Source organism: Triturus cristatus, chromosome 3_2 (assembly GCF_964204655.1).
Source record: "Triturus cristatus chromosome 3_2, aTriCri1.1, whole genome shotgun sequence".
Classification (NCBI taxonomy): domain Eukaryota; kingdom Metazoa; phylum Chordata; class Amphibia; order Caudata; family Salamandridae; genus Triturus; species Triturus cristatus.
This window is the reverse complement of record NC_140584.1, coordinates 700,234,514-700,252,621: the sequence shown is the minus strand read 5'-3', so window position 1 is coordinate 700,252,621 and position 18,108 is coordinate 700,234,514. Positions and strand designations below refer to the sequence as shown.

Genomic DNA, 18,108 nt, shown 5'->3' with positions numbered 1-18,108 from the left:
CCTTGACGTGGCTTTACGGCTCATGAGCTGCGAGTCACTGGTTCAGTTTTTTGTCCTTTCAATTATTGACAGCGCATTTCATTTTTGTGAAATCTCTTGTTAATACATTTTTATATACTGAACCATCACTGTGTGTGCTTGAGGAATAGATGGCTGTGCAGTAATCTTTGTCGTCTCTCTGCCAAGGTGTATATTCCATTTAAGAATAACCTACCTACTGTAGATATTGTCGTAAACTAAACACCCATGGGAGTAAATCGTGATGTCTCTTTTGTGGATCCCAACAAGTTATCTTACCCACAATGTCCTGCAAACCTCTAAATGTGTCGGTTACATTTTCCTTGCATTTTTGTGCCAAAATGTTCACGCTGCAGAAAGAAACAACAAATGTCCTTCCCCGCCGCCTTTCTCCAATTATCCCAATAGAAATGGTATCTCACTCTCGTGGGGGGGTCAAGGACCCGCGACATGCAGGGTCCCAAAACGAAGTGAGGCCACATCTAAATTACCTATCACAAACCAACCTGGGGGGGTCCCATGAGTTTTTGGCCTCGAGCTCAGCGGCCATCTAGGGAAACCTACCAAACCCACACATTTCTGAAAACTAGATACCCGGGGGACTCCAGAGAGGTATGGCTTGCATGCAAACCTCAAATTTTGCACAAAAAAAATCACTTTTTCCACACATTTTTGTGTGGGAAAGTTGTGGCATCACCGGGCTGACACGAATTTCCTACTACCCAACGTTCTCCCAGGTATCCCGATAAAAATGGTGCCTCACACGTGTGGGAAGCCCAACTACCCGCGACAGGCAAGGGCCCAAAACATATTGAGGCAACATCAAAATTGCCTATAACAAAACAACCTGGTTTTGCAAGGGGGGGGCGGTCACCTGGGTTTTTGGCCCCGTGCTCGGTGGCCAGCTATGGAAACCTACCAAACCCACACATTTCTGAAAACTAGACACCCGGGGGATTCCAGGGAGGTATGGCTTGCGTGGATCTCCCAACGTTTTCTGACCCAGAATTCCCTACAAACCTCAAATTTAGCTGAAAAGATCACTTTTTCCACACATTTTTGTATGGGAAAGTTGTGGCATCACCGGGCTGACACAAATTTCCTACCACCCAGCGTTCCCCCAGGTCTCCTGATAAAAATGGTTCCATACTCGTGTGGGAGGCCCAAGTACCCGCTACAGGCAAGGGCCCAAAACGTATTGAGGAGACATCAAAATTGAGGGGAGGGTGGAATTTTGTGGATCCACGGAGATTCCAGAACGTTTCACCACAGAAAAGTGAGGAAAACGTGTTTTTTTGACAATTGTTTAGGTTTGCAAGGGATTCTGGGTAACAGAACCTGGTGAGAGGCAGTCAAGTCGCCCCATCCTAGATTCCCCTGGGTGTCTAGTTTCCAAAAATGTATAGAATTGCTAGGTTTCCCTAGGTGCCGGCAGAGCTAGGGATATAAAAAACGACAGCTAGGCACTTTGTAAAAAAAGGGTAGTTTTTCACTGTGAAAATGTGGTATGTCCACCTTGCCTTTTGGGCCGTTTCCTGTCGCGGGCACTAGGCCTACAAGTGAGGTACCATTTTTATCGGGAGACTTAGGGTAACACAGAATTGAGCAACTGTTATTACCTATTGACTTTCGATGCATTTCTTCCTTCCAAATTAAAGACAATGTGTAAATTCTTATGCTATTATGGGTACTCCAAATTTCGGAAATGTGCAAATGAACAAGTTACTTACCTTCGGTAATGCTTTTTCTGGTGGATACAGTATCTGCCTGTGGATTCCTCACCTTGTGAATATCCCCTGTGCCAGCATTCCACTGAACTTTTTTCCCCAGCTCTCTACGCCGACGTGGACGACGTCATAATGCATCGGCTCCGCTCGCGACTTCGTATGATGTCACCGGAGCCATGAGAGAGCCACGTCGGCGTGATGACGTCAGTTCCACCCATTTTTTCCGTGCCTCCGAGGCGCACAGGTGGACCAACGACAGAGACAAAGTATACACAGTATACAATATACAAGCATATACACAAAGTATACAAGGAAAAGGAAAGCTAAATAAAACAAGCATGTCCTACCAATATACAAGAAAGTATAACAACATCTCAAGCAAGACAACTTTTAAGGTGTACAAAGATGGACAACGGGGAGGCGGGTGGGCCACTGAGGAATCCACAGGCAGATACTGTATCCACCAGAAAAAGCGTTACCGAAGGTAAGTAACTTGTTCTTCTGATGGATACATCTGCCAGTGGATTCCTCACCTTGTGAATAGATTCCCACAGCAGTCCCCACTCCCGGAGGAGGGTGTCCACCTTCCTATACCAAAAAGTCTTGCAAGACAGAGCACGCGAAGTGGCCCTCCCTCCTCATCTCAGAGTCCAAGCAATAATGCTTTGCGAAAGTATGGTGGGAGGCCCAAGTCGCGGCTTTACAAATATCTGCCACAGGAACACCCCTGGCCAAAGCAGATGTAGACGATTTTGCTCTAGTTGAATGAGCCCTAATACCCTCAGGAGGAGTCTTACCAGCCAGGGCATAGCAGATCTTGATGGCAAGGATAATCCATCTCGATAAAGTGCGCTTGTGCACCGCTCTTCCTTTCGAATGACCAACATAGCCCACGAAGAGCTGATCGTCCAGACGAAAGTCTTTCGTTCTGTCCAAATAAAAACTCACAGCTCTCTTTGGATCCAGGCGATGGAGTCTTTCCTCCTCTTTGGAGGGATGGGGAGGTGGATAAAAAACAGGGAGAGTAATAGACTGTCCCAAATGAAAAGGAGTAACTACTTTACGCAGAAAAGCAGCCCTGGTCCTGAGCACCATCCTTTCAGCATGTAATGTCAAAAAAGGGGGTTTGGAACTAAGAGCCTGAAGCTCACTCACCCTCCTTGCCGAGGTTATGGCCACAAGAAAGACCACCTTAAAGGACAACAGCCTCAAAGGACAGCTATGAAGGCTCAAACGGGGACCCCATCAGAAAAGTCAAGACAAGATTAAGGTCCCACTGTGGCATTACAAAAGGAGTAGGAGGAAACATGTTTGTAAGACCCTTGATAAACCTCAGTACAACCGGAGATTTAAATAGTGACGGTTGATCAGGAAGACATAGAAAAGCCGATAAGGCAGAAAGATAGCCCTTAACCGTGGCCACAGCACAGCCCTGCTGAGCCAAGGAAAGAGCAAACTGAAGCACATTAGAAAGATGGGCTTTTAAAGGGTCAATGGTTCTCTCTCCACACCATTTAACAAATTTCGAACACCTGTAGAAGTAAATGGACTTGGTGGAGTGTCGCCTGGCCGATAAAATAACACCCACCACATCAGGCGGGAGAGAGAATGAACTCAGGTTGCCCCGTTCAATCTCCAGGCATGAAGGTGTAAGCTCTGGAGATGGGGGTGTAGAACCTGCCCCTCCGATTGCGAGAGGAGGTCTGCCCTCAGAGGGAGACGGAGCGAAGGGCACGAGGAGAGGTGGAGAAGATCTGTGTACCACACCCTTCTTGGCCAATCCGGGGCGATCAATATGACTTGGGCCCGGTCTTGGCGAATCTTCCTCAGAACCCGAGGAATCAAGGGTATGGGAGAAAACGCGTAAAGGAGAAAGGAGTGTGAGCTCCAATTCAACTGAAACGCGTCCCCCAAAGCCCCCTGCATCGGTAACTGGAGACTGCAGAATGACAGGCAGTGCGCGTTCTCGCGGGTGGCAAACAGGTCCACCCGAGGTGCCCCCCACGCCCGAAAGACGTGACGAACCACCTCCGGATGGAGCCTCCACTCGTGGTCGGCGGAGAACTGCCGACTGAGACTGTCCGCACGTACGTTCAGCACCCCGGCCAGATGATTTGCCATCAGACAAATCCGATGGTCCTGAGCCCAGGACCATAGACGTAAGGCCTCTCTGCAAAGACAAAGAGACCCCACTCCTCCCTGCTTGTTGACATACCACATTGCGGTAGTGTTGTCTGTCAGGACTTGAATCGACTGACCGCGAAGGGAAGGGAGGAAGGCCTTGAGCGCCAAACGAATCACCCGCAATTCCAGAAGGTTGATGTGAAGCAACCTTTCCTCTGGAGACCAAAGACCCTTGATCTCCAGATCCCCCAGATGAGCACCCCACCCTAGGGTAGAGGCATCCGTTATCACTGTGGCCACCAATGGAGGAAGATGAAAGGGCTTTCCTTGAGACAGGTTGCCCTCCACTCTCCACCAAGACAGATCCGCTGCAGCTTCTCTGGAGATCCTGATCGACTCCCTGAGATCTCCGTTGTGCTGATACCACTGATTGCGGAGGCACCACTAGAGCGCCCTCATGTGCCAGCGTGCATGGCTGACCAACAGAATGCAGGAAGCGAACAGACCGAGCAGGCGAAGGACCTTCAGAACTGGAACAACCACTCCATTGTGGAATAAAGGGACCATCTCCTGAATGTCGAGAATTCTTTGAGGAGGAGGAAATGCTCGACTCACAGTAGTGTCCAGTACCGCCCCTATAAACAGGTTGTGTTGAGAGGGCACCAGGTGAGATTTGGGCACACTGATCGAAAAACCCAAGTCGAATAACAGCTGAGATGTTACCTGCAGATGACGCTGCACCATCTCTGGGGACTCTGCCTTCAGAAGCCAGTCGTCCAGGTAGGGGAAAACTGGAATCCCCGACCTCCTGAGATGAGCAACCACCACTGCCTTCACCTTTGTGAAGACTCGAGGTGCGGTAGTAAGACAAAACGGGAGGACCGCAAACTGGTAATGTTGCGACCCAACCGTAAAACGGAGATACTTCCTGTGCGACTTCAGGATCGGGACATGGAAGTACGCGTCCTGCAAGTCGAGCGACACAATCCAGTCTCCTTGCTGCAACGCCTGAAGAACCTGCGCAAGGGTCAGCATCTTGAATTTCTCCTGTTTCAGGTAAAAGTTCAAGATTCTGAGGTCCAGTATCGGACGCAATCTGCCGTCCTTTTTGGGAATCAGGAACTACCGGGAGTAGCATCCCTGACCCCTTTCCTGCTCCGGAACCACCTCTATCGCCCCTTTTTGAAGCAACGCCAGAACCTCCTTCTGCAGAAGAAGCAGATGGTCCTCTCAGCAGTAACCTTGGCAAGGAGGGTAAGGGGGAGGAAACTCCCGAAAGGGAAGGGCGTACCCAGTCTCCACGAGGTTCAAAACCCAAAGGTCTGTCGTAACAGATTTCCAACCCCGCAGAAAGTAGGACACCCGACCCCCCACAGGTCTTACATGATCCAGGATGGGGGATCTAGGGCTGCTTCCCTGAAGCCGCATTGGGAGCAGAGGAGGAGGAAGAAGAAGAGGGGTTGCGTCCAAAACCTCTCCGACCCCTTTGTCTCCCTCTATAGGACCTATAGAGGTGATTCTGCTGTTGTTGCTGCTGCTGCTGCTGCTGAGGCTGTCGGAAGGAGCGAAATGAAGACCTTCCGAAACCCCTAAACTTTTTAAAACCAAAACCTTTAGCAGGAGCTTGCAGACCCAAAGATTTAGCTGTTACCCTTCTATCCTTAAATCTTTGTAGGGCGGAGTCCGCCTTTTCTCCAAACAATTTCTGTCCATCAAACGGCAAATCCACCAATGTGGCCTGAACGTCCGTGGAGAAGCCAGATGAACGGAGCCATGCCTGCCTTCTTGTGGCTATAGACGAGCCCATTATTCTCGCCACTGAATCTGCTGTATCAAGCCCCGATTGAATCACTTATCTAGCAGCAGCTTGAGTATCTGCGACCACCTCCATGAAGGACGCCTTATCACCCTCAGGCAGCTTAGGGGCTAAAGACTTCATTGAGTCCATTTAGGAATGCACATAACGACCCAGCAAGCACGTGGCATTGGTAGACTTAAGTGCCATACTTCCTGAAGAAAAAGTTTTCTTAGCCGCCTGGTCAACCTTTTTGGACTCCCTGTCCGCAGGAGACTGAGGGAACGCTCCCGAAGCATGCTTAGAGCAGGACGCCTGCACAACCAGGCTCTCTGGAGACGGGTGCGTAGAAAGAAAATCTGGATCCCCAGGTGCCACCCTGTATCTTCTCGCCACCTGCCTTGAAACCGCCGGAGAAGAAAGTGGTTTTCGCCATACCTCCAAAACAGGCTCCAAAATCGCCTCATTAAAAGGCAGTAAAGGCTCAGAAGTCGAAGTAGGTGAATGCAACACCTCTGTCAGCAGATTAGATTTATACTCCGCAGAGGGCAACTGTAAATCCAACAACTCTGCCGCCTTTTTTATAACCACATGATAAGGAATCAATTCCTGAGGTGGAGATGACCTAGATGAAGTATGCTCCCACTCAGGAGTCGTATCCAGGCCACTAGCCTCTTGTATCCCTCCAAACTCATCAGAGGATGTGTCCACTTCACCTTCCTCTACCTCCACTCTATATCTCTCCTCATCCAAGGCTCTTTGGGCCTCCCTTCTCGACCGAATCCGTGGAGCCGGCGTCGTCAGCGCCGTACGCGGCGTCGGTTGAACCAGAGGTGTAGGAGTCGGCGGCGCCGGATGCGGCGCCGATGGAGTCGGCAACGGCGTCGAGGAAGGCTCCGAAGCCTGATGATCCAGCCGGAGTCGCGATGGATCAGACGGCGCCGGAAACTGCCACGAAGGCGCCATCGGCAGAAAAGGCATAAACGGCGCCTGTGCATACTGCTGCGGTACCCCTAGAGCATACGCCAAAGGACCCACGGGACCAGTCGGTGCACCGGATGGGAAGGCAGCCCGATTGAAGATTCCATACATGGCATTTAAAAAATGCGAAGAATCAGTACCTGGAGCCGGGAACTGCGGATAAGGAACCGATCCTGTATCCATCTGCGGAGTACCTGGCAACGGCGCCGCAGTGTCCTCTACCGGAACCGAAGGTTCCCCAGGCCCTGGAGAAGGCTCCTCTTCAGAAGCAGACGACTCCACTGGAACCGGAGACGACGCCGGTGAAGGCGCCGGTGACTGCGCCGGGGACTGCGCCGGTGACCGCGCTGGAGTCCGCTTCGGCGAAGGAGATCCTTCCGGAGACTTAGAAGAAGGAGAAGGAGACAAATCCTTACTTCGACGACGTCGTCGAGGCGAAGCCGATCTCGACGCCTTGTTCTTAGAAGACCGGGGCCGAGAGGAATGCTTCATTTTTTTATTATGTTTTTTCGACTTCGATGACCTCGAAGTCGACGACTCCGGCCTCGACCTCTCCTTCTTTCTACCTCTCTTCTCCTTTCCGACCTTGGCCATAAAAAGCTTCGCCTTCCTCTCCTTCAACGCCTTCGGATTCATCCTCCTGCAGCTTGAACACTCCTCGACATCGTGGTCCGATGAAAGGCACCACAAACAATAATCATGGGGGTCCCTCATAGACATGTGGCCCCCACATTCCCTACAGGGCTTAAAACCCGACTTCCTCGTCGAAGACATTACAGATTTTCTCCAACAGTAACACCTAACAACGACAAAGTAGCAGGAGAGTACTGGAAAAACCGTTGCGCGTCGATGGCGCGGAAAAAAGGGAACTGACGTCATCACGCCGACGTGGCTCTCTTATGGCTCCGGTGACGTCATACGGAGTCGCGAGCGGAGCCGATGCATTATGACGTCGTCCATGTCGGCGTAGAGAGCTGGGGAAAAAAGTTCCGTGGAATGCTGGCGCAGGGGATATTCACAAGGTGAGGAATCCACTGGCAGATGTATCCATCAGAAATCCACTGTTTCTAAATTCTACCTTTTGTTCCCATGTCAGAAATACAAAGGTGTCTTTCATACCGATTTTTCCAAGTATACATTTCCCCAAAATAATTGCTATATACCTGGTACATAATAAAAAAACATTTCAAGAAGCTGCTCAGTTATTGGCTCTGGGTTCGTCGGGTTCTGGGTGAACCTACAAGTCCTATATATCCCCACAACCAGAAAAGTCCAGCAAATCTAACAGTATATTGATTTTGAACAGCTGTCATAATTAGAAGAAGTTACAGGTGAAAACGTTGACACAAATGGCTGTTTTTTTCAACTAATTTTCAATTTTTCCTATATTTAACTGTTAATTTCTATGAAGAAACCTTAACGGACCTACACAAATGACCCCTTGCTGAATTCAGAATATTGTCTACTTTTCTAAAAATGTATAGCTTTCCAGTATCCATTATTGCTTTCATACCCATTTCTACCATTAACTGGAAGGAGGTTGAAAGCACAAAAAATTGCAAAAATAGGCTATGTCCTAGAAAAATGCCAAAACTGTGTAAAACATTTTGGTTTTCAAAAGTCTGCTTGTCCCTGAAAGTTGGGAAGATGGTTATTTCAGCACCACAACCCCTTTTTTCATACCATTTGCAGGGAAAAAACAGACGCTTTCATCTGGAGCCCTTTTTTCCCATTTAAAAAAAACAAACAACCATTTAGCTGCATTTTGGCTAATTTCTGGGTCCCCTCCAGGGGAATCCACAAACCCTGGGTACCTTTAGAATCCCCATGATGTTGGAAAAAAAGGACACACATTTGGCATGGATACTTTAGGTGGTCAAAAAGTTACAGGGACCTAAGCGCAAACTACCCCAAATAGCCAAAAATGAGGCTTAGCTCAGGGGGGAAAAGGCCTAGCAGCGAAGGGGTTAATAGGCTTAGAGTTATGTTGATTGTGAAACTGTTGTGTATGTAATCTTCTGGCATTATCAGGCATATTCAATTCCACAGACTTAAATATTATTATAATTTGTGTATAAATGCAACTATTCAGGTTAGCAAATAATAAGTACACTTCAGAATATTATCAAATGCACTGTCGAGTGAACAATTAATAGCGGAAATGTTGCTTGTGGTTACATCAAACAGTTACAGCTTATCTGCAAGTGTGAAGGCGATAACAGTGGTAGGCATTTATACGGAATGGTTACATAGAATGCCTGAGATTTTTATTAAGCAAAATCAGTGGCAGTGATGTTCAAATGATTGAGTGAGAATAAAGATCGTGAGTGATGTTTTAAAAGTAATGTGTATTAGAGAGCGGAGAGGAAGAGAGGTTTAGCAGAGCAAAGTGCCTAGAAATGGCATAACGGGCGAATTTGAAAATGTAGAGAAATGTATTCTCATAAGGAGAAATGTCTGCCTTAATCAAAAGGTTAGTTGTATAGTGTAGTTGCTAACAAACGCTAGAAAGATAGAACACTTTTGAAATATAGGTTAAACCCTGCCAATATGTACGTGCACTAGGTAATTTAAAGTTCAATCTTAAACCACAGTAAAGTTGCACTTCAAAAACAATGAGAGTAATTGATGCATTTACTTGTCGATAACTGGACGTGAAGGCTCCAAGGTAAGCCACGATTCCTGATGAGATAAGGATATCTCCAGTTAGGTTGATGTAAAGCTTTCCTAGCTCTACAGCGGTTAGGCTCCAACGTGTTTTTTCACCTCCAAGTCCTCCAATCAGCTGTTCTGCTCGATCTAACTTTTTGCTGCACAAGTCAACCTTAAAAAAAGAATGTGATTACAAATAATTTGGTTTCTGTATCGCACTTGATACAATGTCATATCTCATAAATTTCAGGTTATTATTACTGTCTTACGTTTGCCATATTTAGAGAATCAAACTCCATCTTGGAGAAGCCATTTTGTATATATGGCAAACAGGGACATTGTTTTGGGATAATAGCGATAAACTTGATGGTTCAGTCATACTAAATGGTTTCATTAAGGTTGCCTCAATCCAATGAGAATGTGGATGAACACCTTTACAGCACTAGGCCTTTCCCTTACATCTTTCCGTTCATCTTTCTGTTCCTACTAAGATTCCTCTGGGACCAGAATCATAATTCTGTTGTTGCTTTGAGTCCAAGATATTGGAATGGGATAAGAAGAATACTCGACCAAGCTTTTGGGTCTCCTTTCAAATATCACAGGTTTAAAGACCCAAGTGGGTTCAGCACCCTTCAAAAGGTTTCACATCTCCATATGCCGAATGCCGCCACAGACCATTCCCTAGGGTATTGCACTTGTTCACTATTTGAAACCATTTGTACTTGGTATGCAACACATGATTTTTTCTAAAGCCGTTAATCCTAATTTATGTGCAAAAAAGAGACACCTTCACATATTTGATGAACATTACATCTGTGCAAATCTTGCTGCTTCTACTTCACTTTCAAAAGGCATCTAGTCTGAACTTGACTCTGCCAAAGCTCCTCTAGTCTAACTATAGATTACAAATATTTGTGTCACTTAAAGTTATGTCGGGTTCGGGCATGTCATTTTAATCCTGAGAATTCTACCCGAGATTATAGTCATTTTCTTTGAGACCACTTCAGGGCTTCTGAGGCTAATTAAAAGAGGCTTTCCTCACTAGTGATATCCTTTAGCAATCCTGAGATATGTGCAAATCTGCTCTTTTTGCCTCAATAACAATGCTGGCGTTTTTCCTGGGCCAAACAGACTTTTTGAACAATTGCGCTTTCTTTATTTCTAGTTAGATGTCACACACATTCATTTTGGTATGATTGCAAGCTGTATTTATATGTGTCTTCTATCTATTTTGCATGCGCTGTATGAGCAACATCTCTGAATCTAACCCCTCTCAGCTTCAACTGTCTAAAAAACAAAAGAAAACAACTTTTAATTAATTTGTGCAAGTGATTTTTATTATGGTTATATGAACCATTCATACCTGATTCTCAAGGTCAGCTTTCTTTTGTTTGTTCTCTTCAAGGGTTAATTCAAGTTTTCCCAACTTGTCCTGAACTTCCTTTAACATTGCTTGCTTCTTCTTTAGACCTTCCATAGCAACCCTCAGTTCACTTTCAGCCTGGTTTAATTTTATTTTCTTCGGGGCTACAACTTTTGCCACCCTAAAACAAGAAAAAGTAAGTTACTATAAATTATGAATAATGCACAAGAATCATGTCAGTGCACCCTTTAATCCAATTAACATCCTACACTGTACTTCAACTCACATGTATGTTACATTTTGAGAATCGTGTCTCCTGTAATATATGTTATAATTCTTATCATGTGTATTTTGCATTTGTAAAGCACATGTATCACCCAAGCTAGGGTCTCAAAGCGCTGAATAATAGATGTTTATTGTTGCCAAACTCAATGGTACTCATTTTACCGACCTCAGATGGCTGAAAGGCTGAGTGGACCGCCGGGATTTTAACCTGTGACCATAAGATCGAACATATGCCACTAGATGATTTGTCACATTCATATTTTGCACTGGTATTTTATTGATAGCAGCATACCACAATTAGAGATAGAAAGATGATTATTTCCACTGTCTCAAGTCCTTCATCACACACATCAATCAAACCAAGAATGTGATAAGTTGTCTGATAGTCCGGGCTATATTTGGAGACAGTAGGACAGTAGAAAACACTCCAATATATATTGGATGAAAAAGCCTCAACCACACTTTTGTAGCATGATTCATCATAGCTTGTCCCACGCTGATAAGGTGGTACTATCAGGGTGGCTGCAACTAGGGGTGGGCGGAATCTGCGAAATTAACTTTCGCAAATTATCGCGAAAATGTTTAAAATTATCGCAAACAAGCGGAAATATCGCGAAAATGCGGAAGTTTTTTTCCCGCATGTTCGCGGGATTTTCTGCATGGTTGCGGGTCGCCAACTTACCCATGTGGTTGCTTGCGGGCGCGGCCATCTTGTTTTGAGTTATCTCGCGGTGCATGATCGCGAGAAGAAAGACGTGATCGCGCGACGCATGACGTCACTGCGGGCGCGAACTGTCGCGAGACAGCGCAAATGGCTAAAAACAATACAACATCTCATGGAGAACGCGACCAGATCAAGAAAACTTGTCGGCGAACGCAGGGATTCAGGTAAGGCGATCGCGTGCGCGCGAGAATGTATTATTTTACAGTGCGAGCAAGAAACAAATTATCGCCAAGCTGCGGAAACCGGAAATTTTGACATTTTCGTGCTCTCCGCGGAACGAGAAAATGTCAAATTATCGCAATTTCCGCGAACGGAACGAAATTTTCGCCCAGGCCTAGCTGCAACCTCAGTGGAAGGTAGTTCAGGATAAATGTTCCTGCATAAATAGGAAATCCAGAATACTGTTAAACATTGCTTCTTTGTATAAACAAAGCAATTGCATTTTTTAAGGTACACAAGGGCAGAATTACAATTCAGAAAAGGGATGAAAAATGAGAGTTTATGTATCAATCATCCTATCAGTTATTAACATATTTCATCCCATGCAACAGCCCAAAAAGGGTGATGGCCTTTCACCAGGGTGGCCATGATCCCTAATTCTAGTTTAATGTATGTATAAGGTTAGAGGTAAGAATACGTCTTGCCTTTCAAGTCAATATTTTGTCTTTTCAACATTATGGATAGTGTGTAGATGATGTTTAACAATGACCCTACTTCTTTACTGTATCCACTGATGCATGCTTAACATACACATAATAAATAGACAAGACAAGAGGAGATTAGGGTGCTTAATAGGTGCACAATCACGACATGGTGCCCTTAAGGAAGTGTATGACTACCGCTGGGTGAAGAAACTTCATACTTAAGGTATGATCATGCCGATTTTATCAAGGAAGACATGAGTAACCACATTCGCAATCTATCTCTTTCTTTTCATATTGATGTATGGGTCGCAACAAAACAGATTGTGACTATAGGAGAATGACCCCCCACTTCCTCTCATTACACTCTTATGACACTCTTAAGCATCCCACAAAAAGTAAGGATACAAGTTCAACCTAGAATCAGCAATCAACTCACTTTTCACATCTTGCTCTAGGTTATGCAGGGTTTCAACACGTTTTGCCAACACTATTTGTCTATCTATGAAATGCATGTGCGATCCTTCCATGAAACAACTGTACAAAATATCTCTTCACATATTTTCAAAATGTTGCAGGGATCAAGATATTTCAATGAAAGAGGGTGGATAAATCTTAGTGCATAATTTGTGTTACATGTTATTTGTCCTCACCAGCAGTGTTATGTTATATGTATTTGTGCAGGAGGATATCCTGGCCCCAAAAGTTAGTGATACGTATCTGGGGAACGTATCTGGGGCATTACAAATTGTGCAAAAGAAAACCTTGGACCCACAGAGGCCACTAATGCACAGGCTGAAACATTTTGACTTAATTTAGAGTGTATCGACGCTATATCCCACAGACACCCATACACTGATTTTATCATACCTAGGGCACATATACCTGGTTGACCTTAAGGTATTTTAATCTTTTAAGACCTCAGCAGAAAATATTGAAAGTGCTCACTGGAACATGCTTGAGCCCACACTTAGACTCTCACCCACTGATAGAGTGGGTGAGGATCTAACAAAAACCCACGAGGGACCTCTGGGGCTACCCTTACTCTAGATCCTTCACACTTTTGTATGGTGTCTAATAACACATATGTAGGATACCTTTTATGTTTATAGTGTCATAGACCTGTCATCCTTAGTGCGGTCTCCCCCCACACCATTTGTCTTCACTCCTTCCATTCTCTGAGTTTCGGTTTGGTGGGCATTAGGGTTCTGTGCACTTTACCACTGCTAACCTCTGCTTGTGCTCTCTCCTTAAAACATGGCCAACTGGCATTCCCCAGATTGGAATATTTAATTGCCTCATAAGTCTCTAGTATATGGTACTACATGTACCTTGGGCCTGTAAATTAAATGTTATTGAATCACCCATTGTGCCACCTAGTTAAGTAGACCCTTACAACATGCCAGCCACTGTACTCTGTATTTCAGTTTTAATACTGCTAATTCGACCTAGCAAAATAGTCCTTTTTCTAGAACTAAACCTTCCTTTTTAAAATATATAAGTCACCCCTAAGGTTGGCCCTAAACAGCCACAGGACAAGGTACATTGTATTAAAAAAGTAAGAGGTGTATTAAGTTTTACATGTCCTAGTAGGGAAAAACTCCTAAATTCCTTTTCACTACTGAAAGGCCTATTTCCCAGTGGATAATATTGGGTTCCCTAGTTACATTTATTATTTCCTGCGTTTTAATTGGGAACAGATAGGTTTGGACTCAAATGAATTGTAATTTGAAATCCTCTCTAAGGTAAAGTCGGATTTAAGGCCACAATTCTGAAAATGCCACTTTTCGAAATTAGGAAAACAAACGGAGACGTCCATCATTTGTTTCTTTGCCACCCTAAGTGGGAAAGGTAGGCCCAGACATGGGTCCTGTGCTCACTGTGCCACTGGATTCAAGCTAGCCTGCCTTATGAGGGATGATGCTCCGAAACCAGTCTCAGGATGCTTGTTTCCGGTCCCTGGAAGACCTGTCTTGGCAGTTCAGGCTGGACTGTTCCCATGCGGCACAGGGTCAAGACTGGTTTGCATATAGCTGGGTCTGAACTGGGGTGGCGAAGTGAGCTAAAGAACAATGATGGATTCAACCCAGATCTGTGACTCGGGGTGAGCGTCTGAAAAGTTTCAGCGCTCCGTCCATCATCTCCTTGTGTTTCCTTTTAGAAATTTGGCATTTTCTTGTTGTAACCATTTGGTGCCTATTGCCTGGGTCACAGGGATGTGAATAGCTTGGCAGTTGGCCTTTTTGTATTCCTCCCAGACAGTGAGTCAAAGGGGACCAGGTGTTGGCAGGATGGCCAATCCTACCAGGATGGGTGGGCATGGCTGTTCACTGCCCCCATTACATTTCAAATAACTTCCTTCAGTAAACACACAAACACACAAAGGAACCTGGCACCAGTCTTTTGTCAACCTAGACTATTGGAAGCCTAGAGAAGGGAAGAACTTTTCGTCACCAAATGTGAGGGTATTCAGGATGTCAACCCCACTTCAAAGGCTGCACCAGGTATAAATATTGGACCTCCTGAAACACCTCTTTAGTACTCTCCTTGACCTGTAGAAGACTTCAGAGGACTGCCTTGTAACCCAAAGGATTGCCCTGCTGCTTGAGGCCTGCCTTGTTCTTCAGAGGACTGCCCTGCTGCTTGAGACATGCCTTGCTGTTTGAAGGAGAGAAGACCATCTCTTTGAACCCATGCCTACCAGAGTGACTCCAAGGGCTATTTGTTTGGCCTCCTATGTGAGCTACAGGGACATAACAAGATCCAGAGACCTTAAACCCTGCACTTGGCCTCTGCAGAAGTGTTATGTTATGTTAATTTATAGAGCGCCAAATCATCAAAAGTCTGTAAGTGCTCTAAGTGACTCCTAATCTCCCTAGGGAATCCAACTAGGTCCTGGATCCTTGAAAGTTGTGTTTGAAGTGTTGCTCCTGCCTAACCCTAAAACTTGGGACTTGAAAAAAAAACAACAGATGACCGGGACCTACCTGCCACCCGATCCACTCAAGATGCAACTTTGGTCGGTCTGACCTTGCGGTACCTCCCACTACGTTCTTCCCCGCATTAGCAAATCTTGTTCTGCGGGACTTTCGGAGCGCTGGTATCTGGTCTTGTGGAGCCCTCTTCGGCTACAGCTAGCAGTTGTGTCACGCTGTAGGTTTTCAACTTCCAAAACATTGTGTAAGTCTTCACCAGACTCGATGGTGACAGGCTCCCCATCGACAATGACCTCATCAGCCCGGAAATCCAGCTTCTCATATTATGAGGTTTTTCCTGCCATAGTTGACGGCTCCATTGAGACCTTGTCCAGCACTCTCCAGCTACAACGCCTCCTCCTTGGACACGCCTGCTGCCTTGACCTGGTGAACTCTACGTTCTCCTGGGCTTTTATCCGAAATGTCTTCCAAGTCCACAGCTAAGTAAACCGGGCCCACTCAACCTTGTGTATCCGAACTGCTCTGCACCATGATTGGCCTTAACTTTTGATTTTGCCCTGGTCTGGCCTGGCCAGATACATATGGTTGGCGCTTTGATCTTTTAGGTGCTATTTTACACAAAAACATTTTAAAATTCATAACTCCTGTTCTAACAAATGGATTTATTTTGTTTTAGTATCATTTTATTTATTTTAATTTTCTCTTTTTTCCCTAAATGGTGTGGGATTCTTCTTGTCTTGTGTTTTCATTTTATTACTGTGTGCTGCAAAAATACTTTACACATTGCCTCTAAGTTAAGCCTGACTGCGTTTGGGCCAAGCTATTAGAGTTAAGCACAGGTTTATTTAAAGACGTTTGTGGTTCACCCTGACAAGGATTGTGGTTGTTGCTTGAGTTGCTTGTGTAAGGTTTTTACTCCCCTCAACCAATACCAAATTTCTAACAGTGTAATTTAGGGAGATGGTATTGTGTCCCCATAAAATCTCTCTCACCTCTCCGGACAGGAGTTTTTTGTGCCATAGAATCTCTGACTACACATTCTGGACGCCCCCACACAGTAGGATGCCCATTATGATTTTTTTGAGCAACCATGGTTGGTTATGAATACTAAGTTGGAAAGTATTTTGTGATCTGTATAAAGCACCTATATAATGGGGCTCTCAGTATCCACAACTAAAGTATAACAGCTAGATTAATCACCCAGGTTATTGTCATTTAAATGCAAAAACAACAGTTGACGGACATTTGTGTGTCTATTGTCATTTAAAACCAACTTCGGCATGTGGTTTATTGTTTCCACTTCTTTAATAGGATAAAGTAAGTTTTGCGTTTCCTGTAAAAATACCCACATGTTCCTAGTCATACAGCTTTCTTTTCATTACAATGTGCTGTATTATAATGCAAGTAGACACACAGGTTTTGTTGGTACCCTTTGGACCTTTTAAGTGCCTTAAAAACCTTATTTTAACATGGAATTCTATGTGAGAATTGCTCTCTCAACATTTTCCTAGTATCCAAATGCACTACATCATGACGCAACACGCTCTCTGTACTACGCAGGCATGGAGATGTTGGGACACACTGTTTTCTCACTTAAGAACCATACTTTAAGGGCTTAACTGGGCATAGCATGTGTAGATATATGTAAAAATAGTACTATTGTCACACTCCTAATGCCACTAATGATTGCTAGAACCCTAATTTCCCAAGATGTTCACGAATATCTAGGTGGGATAGTGACTGAATTAACATTTGGGTATTGCATGCAATTTTTTCAAGCACAATTGCCTAACCCAGAAGGTGCATGTTTTTAATGTGTTTATATATTATTATAAAAACAAGTAGATACCACCTTAACATACAATTATGCAACAACACAGATTATTGAACAAGTGTGCTTTTTCAATGTATCTTCAGAAGACAGCCATGCGGCATTCCCAAGTATTTCCTGACAACTGGGTCTACTGTCTATCTACCAAGCCTAGAATAATGTATTAGGATCTTTGGTCATACATGTTAACTTTTGTTTTCCTAACTGTGTGACTACAGAAGATGTCCCATTCTGTACGGGCCAGGTGGTCATTTCAACCCTCAGGTAGGGTAAGTAGGTACACCTAAGTGAATTCACAATTTCTTCACATTTGCAGTGTCTTCACAAGTGTTTCACTAATTTGTTATGAGACAATAGGGGACTATTTATTATGTGTACATTATACATGCTTCAGTGGATATAGTTAAAAAGTAGGTTCACTGTTAAACATCGTCTACCTACTATCCTTGTCGGTGATAGAATAAAAGTTTGACTTGCAGGGTATGACTTAACCTTAGTCTATAAATGTACACATTTAGTAGTAGATTTAGGGATCTTGTCCATTCTGTTGAAAGCTCAAGACTTTTCATCAGTTGTTGCAAAGGCTAAAACATGTTGCTGCCTAATAGGATGATTGAGACTTAAAGTCTCATTTTGTTCATCCCTTTTATGAATTTTAATCATGCCCTGTGCATCCTTTAATACAGATAATTGCTTAGGGTAGCCACAGCTGCAGTTTTAACAGTATTATGTATCCTTATTTATCCATTAATGGTTATCTTGAACTCCCTCGCATTGAGGTTAAGACCACCATGAGAGTATCATCTTCTTAGGGTGGGACAAGTTAAATTATGATGAAGCATGACACACATGTCGGAGTGGCTTTCTCGTCCAAAATATACAATAGTGTTTTTCTACATCCCCTACTGTCTTCTAAATGTATCTGGTTTGTCCAACACATTATCACATTCTTTGTGTGGTTGACTTAATTGATAGCACCAGCATTCTTCCATTTCATCATACACAAGGAAAACTGGAACACATGAATTACA

The 18,108-nt window shown here is 44.6% G+C and overlaps 1 protein-coding gene across 2 annotated transcripts in view; it reads right to left on the bottom strand.

The window, feature by feature from the left end:
- The window catches only part of DNAH7 (dynein axonemal heavy chain 7), a 1,967,826-nt gene that overhangs the window by 918,463 nt on the left and 1,031,255 nt on the right, over positions 1–18,108 (bottom strand). For both annotated transcript variants that reach the window (XM_085648764.1, XM_085648765.1), the window contains exons 44-45: positions 10,661–10,841; positions 9,284–9,469 (exon numbers count right to left, since the gene is read on the bottom strand). In XM_085648764.1, the coding sequence (XP_085504890.1) occupies positions 9,284–9,469; positions 10,661–10,841 (367 nt within the window). The remainder of the gene's footprint in view (positions 1–9,283; positions 9,470–10,660; positions 10,842–18,108) is intronic.